Below are 12027 nucleotides of genomic sequence, written 5' to 3'. Positions count from 1 at the left end.
GTATATATTGAAGAATCCTTGCATTCATGGGAAACACTGCACTTGATCATGGTGTATGATCCTTTTAATGTGCTGATGGATTCTGTTTGCTAGTATTTTGTTAAGGATTTTTACATCTATGTTCATCAGTGATATTGGCCTGTAGTTTTCTTTCTTTATGACATCTTTGTGTGTTTTTGGTATCATGGTGATGGTGGCCTCATAGAATTAGTTTGGGAGTGTTCCCCCCTCTGCTATATTTTGGAAGAGTTTGAGAAGGACAGGTGTTACCTGTTCAGTAAATGTTTGATAGAATTCGCCTGTGAAGCCATCTGGTCCTGGGCTTTTGTTTGTTGGAAGATTATCAATCACAGTTTCAATTTCAGTGCTTGTGATTGGTCTTTCATATTTTCTATTTCTTCCTGATTCAGTCTCAGAAGGTTGTGCTTTTCTAAGAATTTGTCCATTTTGTCCAGGTTGTCTATTTCATTGGCATATAGTTGCTTGTAGTAATCTCCCATGATCCTTTGTATTTCTGCAGTGTCAGTTGTTACTTCTCCTTTTACATTTCTAATTCTATTGATTTGAGTCTTCTCCCTTTTTTTCTTGATGAGTCTGGCTAATGGTTTATCAATTTTGTTTATCTTCTCAAAGAACCAGCTTTTAGTTTTACTGATCTTTGCTATCCTTTCCTTCATTTCTTTTTCATTTACTTCTGATCTGATCTTTATGATTTCTTTCCTTCTGCTAACTTTGGGGTTTTTTTGTTCTTTCTCTAATTGCTTTATGTGCAAGGTTAGGTTGTTTATTTGAGATGTTTCTTGTTTCTTGAGGTAGGACTGTATTGCTATAAACTTCCCTCTTAGAACTGCTTTTGCTGCATCCCATAGGTTTTGGGTCATTGTGTTTTCATTGTCATTTGTTTCTAGGTTATGATTTCCTCTTTGATTTCCTCAGTGATCTCTTGGTTATTTAGTAGTGTACTGTTTAGGCTCTATGTGTTTGTATTTTTTACAGATTTTTTTCCTGTAATTGGTATCTAGTCTCATAGCGTTGTGGTCAGAAAAGATATTTGATATGGTTTCCATTTTCTTAAATTTACCAAAGTTTGATTTGTGACCCAGGATATGATCTATGCTAGAGAATGTTCCATTAGCACTTGTGAAGAAAGTGTATTCTGTTGCTTTTTTGGATGGAATGTCCTATAAATATCAATTAAGTCCATCTTGTTTAGTGCATCATTTAAAGCTTGTGTTTCCTTATTTATTTTCAGTTTGGGTGATCTGTACATTGGTGAAAGTGGGGTGTCAAAGTCCACTATTATGATTGTGTTACTGTTGATTTCCCCTTTTATGGCTGTTAGCATTTGCCTTATGTATTGAGGTGCTCCTATGTTGGGTTCATAAATATTTACAATTGTTATATCTTCTTCTTGGATTGGTCCCTTGATCATTATGTAGTGTCCTTCTGTGTCTCTTGTAATAGTCTTTATTTTAAAGTCTATTTTGTCTGATATGAGAATTGCTACTCCAGCTTTCTTCTGACTTCCATTTGCATGGAATATCTTTTTCCATCCCCTCACTTTCAGTCTGTACGTGTCCCTAGGTCTGAAGTGGGTCTTTGTAGACAGCATATATACAGGTCTTGTTTTTGTTTCCATTCAGCCAGTCTATGTCTTTTGGCTGGAGCATTTAATCCATTCACGTTTAAGGTATTTATTGATATGTATGTGCCAATTACCATTTTCTTAATTGTTTTGGGTTTATTATTAATCTTTATTATTTATTATTATTATAGGTCTTTTCCTTCTCTTGTGTTTCCTCTTTAGAGAAGTTCTTTTAGCATTTGTTGTAAAGCTGGTTTGGTGGTGCTGAATTCTCTTACCTTTTGCTTGTCTATAAAGGTTTTTATTTCTCCATCGAATCTAAATGAGATTTTCAGATTTTTGTGAAATCTGAAAATTTTTTCAGGTTTTTCCCTCTCATCATGTAAAATATGTCCTAACACTCCCTTCTGGGTTGCAGAGTTTCTGCTTAAAGATCAGCTGATAACCTTATGGGGATTCCCTTATATGTCATTTGTTGTTTTTCCCTTGTTGCTTTTAATATTTTTTCTTTGTACTTAATTTTTGATATTTTGATTAATATTTGTCTTGGCGTGTTTCTCCTTGGATTTATCCTGTATGGGACTCTCTTCGTTTCCTGAACTTGATAGACTATTTCCTTTCCCATATTAGGGAAGTTTTCAACTAGTTTCTTCAAATATTTTCTCAGTCCCTTGCTTTTCCTCTTCTTCTTATGGGACCCGTATAATTCGAATGTTAGTGCATTTAATTTTTTCCCAGAGGTCTCAAAGACTGTTCTCGATTCTTTTCATTCTTTTGTCTTTATTCTGCTCTGCAGTAGTTATTTCCACTATTTTATCTTCCAGGTCACGTATTTGTTCTTCTGCCTCAGTTATTCTGCTATAGATTCATTCTAGAGAATTTTTAATTTCATTTATTGTGTTGTTCATCATTGTTTGTTTGCTCTTTAGTTCTTCTAGGTCCCTGTTAAACGTTTCTTTTATTTTCTCCATTCTGTTTCCATGATTTTGCATCATTACTATCATTACTCTGAATTCTTTTCCAGGTAGACTGCCGATTTCCTCTTCATTTGTTTGGTCTGGTGGGTTTTTACCTTGCTCCTTCATCTGCTGCGTGTTTCTCTGTCTTCTCATTTTGCTTCACTTACTGTGTTTGGGGTATCCTTTTCGCAGGCTGCAGGTTTGTAGTTCCCGACGTTTTTGATGTTTGCCCCCAGTGGGTAATGCTGGTTCAGTGGGTTGTGTAGGCTTCCTGGTGGAGGGGACTGGTGCCTGTGTTCTGGTGGATGAGGCTGGATCTTGTCTTTCTTGTGGGCAGGACCGTGTCCAGTGGTGTGTTTTGGGGTGTCTGTCACCTTATTATGCTTTTAGGCAGTCTCTCTGCTAATGGGTGGGGTTGGTTCCTGTCTTGCTAGTTGTTTGGCATAGGGTGTCCAGCACTGTAGCTTGCTGGGCGTTGAGTGGAGCTGGGCCTTATCGTTGAGATGGAGATCTCTGGGAGAGCATTTGCTCTTTGATGTTACGTGGAGCCGGGAGGTCTCTGGTAGACCAATGTCCTGAACTCGCCTCTCCCACCTCTGAGGCACAGGCCTGATACCCTGCTGGAGCACTGAGACCCTGTCAGCCACACAGCTCAGAAGAAAAGGGAGAAAAAAAGAAAGAAAGAAAGAAAAAAATAAAATAAAGTTCTTAAAATAAAAAATAATTATTAAACATGAAAAAGTTAAAAAGTCATAAAAAAAGAAAAAAGAAAGAAAGAATAGAGTAACCAAACCAAAAAACAAATCCACCAATGATAACAAGCGCTAAAAACTGTACTAAAAAAAAAACAAAACAGACAGACAGAACCCTAGGACAAATGGTAAAAGGAAAGCTATACAGACAAAATCACACAAAGAAGCATACACATACACCCTCACAGAAAGAGAACAAGGAAAAAAATATACATATCTATATATTAAAAAAAAAAAGGAAGAGTGCAACCAAATCAATAAACAAATCTACCACTGATAATAAACTCTAACTATTAAAGTAAGATAAACATAAAACCAGAAACAAATTAGATGCAGAAAGCAAACCCCAAGTCTACAGTTGCTCCGAAAGTCCACCACCTCAATTTCGGGATAATTCGTTGTCTAGTCAGGTATTCCAGAGATGCAGGTACATCAAGTTGATTGTGGAGATTTAATCCACTGCTCCTGAGGCTGCTGGGAGAGATTTCCCTCTCTCTTCTTTTTTCACACAGCTCCTGGGGTTCAGCTTTGGATTTGGCCCCCTCTCTGCGCGTAGGTCGCCTGAGGGCATCTGTTTCCTGCCCAGACTGGACGGGGTTAAAGAAGCAGCTGATTCGGGGGCTCTGGCTCACTCAGGCTGGGGGGAGGGAGGGGTACAGAATGCGGGGTGAGCCCGCAGCGACAAGGCCGGTGTGATGTTGCACCAGCTTGAGGCGCCGTGTGTTCTCCTAGGTAAGTTGTCCCTGGATCACGGGACCCTGGCAGTGGCAGGCTGCACAGGCTCCCGGGAGGGGAGGTGTGGATGGTGACCTGTGCTTGCACATACTGATTCTTGGTAGCTGCAGCAGCAGCCTTAGCGTCTCATGCCTGTCTCTGGGGTCTGCGCTGATAGCTGCAGCTTGTGCCTGTCTCTGGAGCTCATTTAGGTGGTGCTCTGAATCCCTTCTCCTCACGCACCCCGAAACAATGTTCTCTTGCCTCTTAGGCAGGTCCAGACTTTTCCTGGACTCCCTCCTTATTAGCTGGGTTTCACTAGCCCCCTTCAGGCTGTGTTCACGCTGCCAACCCCAGTCCTCTCCCTGGGGTCTGATCTCCGAAGGCTGAACCTCAGCTCCCAGCCCCCGCCCGCCCCGGCGGTTGAGCAGACAAGCCTCTCAGGCTGGTGAGTGCTGGTTGGCACTGATCCTCTGTGCGGGAATCTCTCCACTTTGCTCTCTGCACCCCTGTTGCTGCATTCTCCTCCGCGGCTCCGAAGCTTCCCCACTCCGCCACCTGCAGTCTCTGCCCATGAAGGGGCTTCCTCGTGTGTGGAAACCTTTCCTCCTTCACAGCTCCCTCCCAGAGGTACAGGTCCCGTCCCTATTCTTTTGTCTCTGTTTTTTCTTTTTTCTTTTGCTCTACCCAGGTACATGGGGAGTTTCTTGCCTTTTGGGAAGTCTGAGGTCTTCTGCCAGCGTTCAGTAGGTGTTCTGTAGGAGTTGTCCACCGTGTAGATGTATTTCTGATGTATTTGTGGGGAGGAAGGTGATCTCCACGTCTTACTCCTCTGCCATCTTGAAGGTCTCCCTATCTCTTTGTTTTTTAGAAATGTAGCCATGAGCCATTTTCCACTCAGGGATCTGCTTTAAAGTCTAGCATGAAAACTATTTCTAGCCCTATTTGGGGGGGTGGGGCATCTTAAGACCATTGAATAGGAGAAAGTAAAGAATCACCTTAGAAAAAGTTTAAGGTATTGTGAAAATACAAATGAAATGTTAACATTTACATTTAAACCTGTACCTTTTATGGTTTTGAATGTATTGTTTTGGTCCTGACCCTGTCTTATGATCTCTGGATTATAAACATAGTTTTCCTTTGAAGGCCTTTCATTTCCTTACTATTTCAGAGGAAACAACAATGTGGCAGCAGTTTTTTTTTTTTTTTTTTTTTTTTTTTGCGGTACGTGGGCCTCTCACTGTTGTGGCCTCTCCTGTTGTGGAGCACAGGCTCCGGACACGCAGGCTCAGTGGCCATGGCTCACGGGCCCAGCCGCTCCACGGCATGTGGGATCTTCCCAGACCAGGGCACGAACCCGCGTCCCCTGCATCGGCAGGCGGACTCTCAACCACTGAATCACCAGGGAAGCCCTATGGCAGCAGTTTTCAAAGCATTTCTTACATCTTCTACATTGTAAACTGAAAACTGCTTTAATATGTTCAGAGAGTGTGCAGTAAGGAGGTTAAAGGTTATGGACAACCTGGCAATTTGTTAGGTAAGGACCAGATCTGTAGACAAGATAGTTAATGTCATTAACTTTGGTCAATTTCAATTCTGCTATCATTTTGGTTGAAAAATCTAAAGCTGCATGCTCTCCATATCATTTAAATGAAGTGACTGGCAAGCTGCAGGATAATATACATTGTATAACTCCAGTTTTGTAAAAAGGAAAATGTGTGTATGTATTTGTGCTGACATTGGGAAAGGTCTGGAAGAAATCACCCTGAACCAAGGAATGGATGCAGATTTCAAGTGGAGCTCTGTGGAGGAGGCTTTCATTTTAACTTGCCATACTGCTAAATATGTATTTAAAATAATTCTGTATTTTTAACTTTATTTTATCATGTTTTGTCTCACTGTAGTTTGTTTTTGACATACTACTATTGTAATAAAAATACACACCCATAACATGAACTTCCCTATATAGGTAACAACGTTCCAACTAACTGTGATATTTGGAATTGGACACACTGAGTGACAAAGAAAATTTTCCTAATTGTATGTTTAGAAATGTATGCCACAGGTGCCAAATATAATTTAATTCATAGTTCAACAACAAAGTCCAAACTGTCTTAAAATATAATCATAACCTAACCTGCGTTCCTGCCATAATTAATCACAAGCATCAAAATCAAACTGTTGTTTCTAATGAGGAACTCTAATTACAAATCTAGATCTTGGATTTTGGCTAAGAACATCTGATTCCTACATTCTAAGCTACAAATGCATTCTGAAAATCCAGTATTTTTATGACACAGTTACATAGAGAATATTAAGCAGGTTTAACTCTCACTGTTCAGGAACGCTCACTAGCAACAAGTAAACTTGAGATTCATAAAGATGGAATGTCTCTAAACTGGTGATGACGCTGTATCACATAGGCTTGAGAGCAAAACATTACTTCTGAAAATGTGGACCAGTAAAAGTGTCTTGGGCCCATTTTCTAACTTACTGGCCTAATGATACTTGAAATATTATCAAAACAGATCAATCTCAGGTTTGACTTTATTTTTACAGTTAGTCAAATAGTATCAAACGATGTTTTTACTATCCCTAACACTTCTCAGAACTCAGACTCTAATAACATGAGAACAAAATACAGAATAAAGGGGAAGAACCTCTGCTGGTGTCTTTTGGTTCATTAATCCTTCATTGAAAACTTAGTCCTCACTATACTCACGTGATCATGTCTTCAGGTTCTTTGTTTAACATCTGGACGTTAGTTAGCATCATACACCTTCCTACTTCTTTATCAAGGTGCCTTAAAATATTGTCCACAGCTTTTCGTACTTGAGAGTAATATAATGACATGCCTGAAAAATACACATGACAGTTACATCTTTGACTAAATCTATCAAAGAGTGAAATCCCATTTTATTCATCCTCTGTGATATATTTTTACTGAAGACCTTCTGTGGGTCAGTGAATTCTCTGAGCAGAGTCTAATTTAATCTCTTATCTGCAGGACTCTTAGCATAGTACCCACATGTAGTTGGTGTTCCCGAAAGAATCATTTAAATTTAACACATAGGAATTCTAATACTTCAAAGGGAAATATTTTCCAGAAGAGTAAAAATAAACAAGGAAACAGAAAGTTCCACACTAGAATTTTTAGTTTTCTGGTTAGTATAAAAAAATTCAGCCTAATGAGTGGTTATGTGAATAAAAGATAATTCTCATTTGGGGTTAGAATTTTAATAACTTTATATTATTCTCCGAAATATATGTGTGGGTTTTCTTAGTAAAGGCAACAAATGATTTCACATCATAATTTTTTAAATGAAGAAAAATTTACCTCAGGTATATCATTTTTACCGCTCTCATTAATACAGTGGAAGAAAATGTGTACAGAATATGTATTTCATATTGATATTTTTGAACTCATTTAAGCATTGCATAACTAAAGATAAATATTTTAAAGGAAAAAGTTTCCTCATATGTTTCCTCTAGGTCTTTGGAATCCAGGAACTAACTTAACAAGTTTGCAGTAGGTTTCTAAATTCAGGAACTCGGTGAAAGAGAAACAAATGCAAAAGATCATCTCTTTGGGTTAAGATAGTTAAATTAAAAAGAAAATAATCTCACGTAGGCTAAACCCACAATATACCCTGGCATGTATGGGACTTGGCATGTTTAAAACACAGATTAAACTAATTTTACTGAAAAAAAAATAGAAGAAAAGGAACTATAAAAATGAATGAGGGAATGAATAAATGAATGAATATATTTATATGTTTGCTTTATAAACAGGATTATCTACCAAAGCACACAGATGTCTTAGAAATTTACTGTAAACTGCAAATTATCAATATTAGAAGTTTGAAAAGACCACAGATAAAAATCTAACATTTAAACGGCAAAATGTTTACCAGGAAGTTCCAAAGAGTTTAAAGGGCAGTAAAACAAACCACAGCATGAATCAAAACAATTAATGTTGACATGTCTCATCAGCTACTTTTATGAAGATTTTAAAAATATATCTCACTAAGGGTAAGTGTCTATTGGTCATTTTAAAGGCTTAATAAGGCCCAGTGCAAACATATCTTTGAAACCCACCTATCATTTTGGCTTCCTCTTCAGTTAGTGTTTTACTCAGATATGTCTTCTTCACCCTCAGTGTGTTTCCTGAAGGGAGAACGGCTCCGGTAACTGGCATGGGAGGTTCCCCATCTTTCTGCTGCAAGCTATCAGCTATGACCAAGAACGCCCGTAAACCAATGTTCATCCTCTGTAAGAGACAATATGTTCATGGTAAAGAGAAAGACCCAATTATTGTTGTGAAATTAAACCATCAGTCTTTCAAAAGAAGTTAAGCATGGTTTGCCTTCTAGATTAGTGTGGGAAAATCATTTAAAAGGGTTTAGGCCAAACCTAAGAAAATGAAATTAAGTTTCTGACACTCTTTGTTGCTGCATCACAAGAAAACAACTGGGTAGATTTTCACCAAACTTGGAGGGTATGTTTGAGATGGTCAGATTCATTCTGTTTGGGGGATCCTGGGTGCACCTCCAAGGGATAGGCAGTCCCCCTTTGGAGCAGCTGCAACTAAGGTAAACTGAGGTCAACAAAAATCTCTTTGTCTCCTGGGAGGAGACATGTGTTAACTCACAAAGACTGAATGAAAACAAAAGGGAGTTCCAAATGTGAATCATAAAAATGTAAGTCGTCTGCTCTGAATTGCAGGTTGTTGACTTTTGATTCACAAAGGCTGGCAAGTTTGAAAATAAATTTAAAGAATTCGAAGCCACAGAACCTGTTACTTATAAAAACACATAAACTCATAAGAAGAAATGTCATTCTGGGCCAGATCATTATCTTCCCCAGGCTCAGATAAGGCATAATATTGGCTCTGAAAGATGACTCAGTAAGATAGTTGCTCCCAGCAGCAATAATCTTAAAAGGTCAGAAGGTACTAAAACATCTGTAGTTCCTTAAACAGCCATGTGTAAACACTTACACTCATATTTTCAAACCACATCAAGGAATAAGTTCCCTAAGTAGACCGCTACCTAATGCAGAAAATAATTACCGTTACTAACAATGATAATCTAATTACAATTTATTGAGCTCTTAAAATATATCCAGAACTGCTCATTAACTCTCATCTTTAAGATAGCCATGCAAGGAAGGTATGATTATTCCCATTTTTCAGGTGAGGAAACAGAGGGCCACATAACTAGTAGGTGGGAAGCTATACATTCAAGTTGGGTTTGCCCGAATCACCTATTCTGTAATACATGATTATATCTTAGAACATGAAGTAATATCGACTTCTAAACTATTTATTCAAGCTTCAAGGAGTAGGGGTATTTCAACCAGGGTGTGGTAAACATTTCTCTGGCCCATTCATACCCAATCCAATGTGTATTTTATGATTTTATGGTTTTCAGTAATATTCTTTCTCCATTTTCTAAAATGAAAGAGTATTCATTTTAAAAAGTTTAAATGTATATTAAAGTCCATTAGTTTCCTCACTTATTTTAGTAGTTCTTTCATGAAATGTTTTCTAGATTTGTGGATATTTTTCAAGACACAGCATTGTTTTGGGTGAGGAAATACAGCGTTTAATTCCGGAGATGCAGTATCAGTAGGATGACTGTGAATTGACTTAAATGATCAAGCTTCAATTATTTGTAAATGGATTATCCAATTTATGAGCCATTCTTGCCAGTTCTCTTAGTTTTCCTTTTCTCTGAATAATTCTAAGGGCAGAAGTAAGTTGGGATAGTTTGGGAAATATATTTTTAACTTAATTTCAAAAACAATTTCTTCTTATGTTTTGTATAGCTCTGCATCATACCTCTCCTTCTATTATCTGTCTGGTCTTGAGAAATTACTTAACTTTTCCAAGTCCAAGTCTCAGCTTCCTTTCTGTAGAATGAGAATAATAATACCTATTGATCATATAGGGCTATGGTGAGGATTAATACCTGAAAAGTTCCCGCTGGTAAATATATATTGTAGGCTAGAATCTCCACTGTTTTCTACTGAAGTCAAGTTTATTGAGATATAATTCTCATATAGTAAAATACACTCCTTTTAGTTGTACAGTCCTTTGAATTTTGAGAAACATATATAGTCAGGTAACTATCATCACAGTCAAGATATAAAATATTTCCATCATCCCCAAAAGTTCCTTTGTGCCTCTTTACAGTCAGTCAGTCCTCTCCTCCAACCTCAGCACCTGACAATCAGTGTCTAATTTCTGCCTATAATTTTGCATTTTCCAGAACGTGATATAAATGGAAGCAAACAGACACAACCTTTCGTGTCTTGCTTCTTTCACTGAGCTTAATGCTTTTGAGGTGTTGCTGCAGTATCAGTAGTTTGTTCCTTTTTATGGCTGAATAGTATTCCATTGTGCTGGTGATTCACAAGTTGCTTCAACATTCACCAGCTGTTTGAACATGAGTTGCTTTCCTGCTTTTAGTGATCATGAATAAAGGTGCTATAAATGTTGATACAAATCTTTGTGGACAAATGTTTTAATTTCTCTTGGATAAACACCTTGGGGTAGAACTGCTGGATCATATGCCAAGTGTATGTTTAACCTTATAAGAAATGGTTGTACCATTTTGCATTCTCACTAAAACATCAATAGTATAAAGTTCCAATTGCTCTGTATCCTTCTCAGCACATCTCACTATGGTTTTAACTTGCATTTCCCTAATGACTAAGGATGTTGAACATCTTTTCATAGGTTTATTGGTCATTTGTATCTCTTCTTTGGTAAAGAGGCTCTTCATTTTGTCCATTTAAAAAATTGGGTTATTGAGTTGGGAGTTCTTTATATATTCTGGATAGAAGCGTTTGTCAATACGTGTTTTACAAATATTTTCGCCCAGTCTGTGGCGCTACATTTTATTAACTTTTAAAGCGCATACTTTTGTATTTTATCAACTTTTTCTTTTGTAATTTATGCTTTTTGTATCTTATCTAAGAAATTTTTGCCTACCCAAAGGTTGCAAAGATTTTTATCTTCTGTTTTCTTCTGGAAGATTTATGATGTCGGATTTCACATTTAGGCTTATGATTCATTTTGAGTTAATTTTTCCTGACAGGGCAAATTATGGGTTGAAGTTGATTATTTTGCAAGTGGATTTCCAACTGTTTAGTACCATTTATTAGAAAAACTATCCTGGGAATTCCCTAGTGGTGCAGTGGTTAGGACTCTGCGCTTTCACTGCCAGGGGCCAGGGTTCAATCCCAGGTTGGGGAACTAAGATCCCGTACGTCACACGGCGCAGCCAAAAAAAAAAAAAAAAAAAGACTATCCTTCATCCATTGAAAAGCATGGAACCACTGTTCCCAAGCAAGAGAAGACTCTTTAGTACTTGGGCCATGGGCCTCCTTCCAGCCAAAATGCCCCGAATTTGCACTGGCTTTGTCCCCCTCCCATTGGCCCACTGACCCTGGCTGCAGCCATTCCAGAAGCCTGTGATGTCACTAAACACCAAACAGAAACTCCCACTTTAGGGCTTGTTGGGCTGTCCCTACATACATGGCAACCTTAGCGCCAAGGAGAGAATTCAGGGTGTGGTGGGAAGAAGCATGAGGGCGCAAGGAGACTTGGGTTCCCCTTGGTGCTAACCAGCTGCCTATTCTGAGCCTCTGGGTCTCCTTCCTCACTGACAGAATGAAGGAGCCAGACAATATCATAGTGATGACAGGAACAACATTTAAAAATTTTTTTCTGATGTGCAATTTCTTTCTTTTTCTGCTTATGAATTTGTAATATCACGATGATTCTGTGAGGTGATCTAGAAAAGTAGTTTGTCCCTTTTACTAGTAAAAAAGCTGAAGTTCAGGGAGGTCAATGTCTTACAGCTACTGGTTAGGACTCTGCACTCTGTTGGTGGGAATTCCCACCAACAGTCTTTTTAGAAGTTTAAAATTGCACGTGCTTTTCATTTGCCTAAGCCGCCCCCCTCCCCCGCACATGAGGTACATCATACCCATTATACACTCATTGCCA

General features: G+C 38.3%; 1 protein-coding gene across 2 annotated transcripts in view; it reads right to left on the bottom strand.

The window, feature by feature from the left end:
- FRY (FRY microtubule binding protein) overlaps positions 1-12027 on the bottom strand; it is a 328357-nt gene that overhangs the window by 126642 nt on the left and 189688 nt on the right. For both annotated transcript variants that reach the window (XM_059995989.1, XM_059995991.1), the window contains exons 15-16: positions 8109-8280; positions 6733-6865 (exon numbers count right to left, since the gene is read on the bottom strand). In XM_059995989.1, coding sequence (XP_059851972.1) covers positions 6733-6865; positions 8109-8280 — 305 coding nt within the window. The remainder of the gene's footprint in view (positions 1-6732; positions 6866-8108; positions 8281-12027) is intronic.

This window comes from Delphinus delphis, chromosome 18 (assembly GCF_949987515.2).
Source record: "Delphinus delphis chromosome 18, mDelDel1.2, whole genome shotgun sequence".
NCBI classification, from domain to species: Eukaryota; Metazoa; Chordata; class Mammalia; order Artiodactyla; family Delphinidae; genus Delphinus; species Delphinus delphis.
Note: the sequence above shows the minus strand (reverse complement) of the source record. Positions and strands in the feature narration are given on the sequence as shown.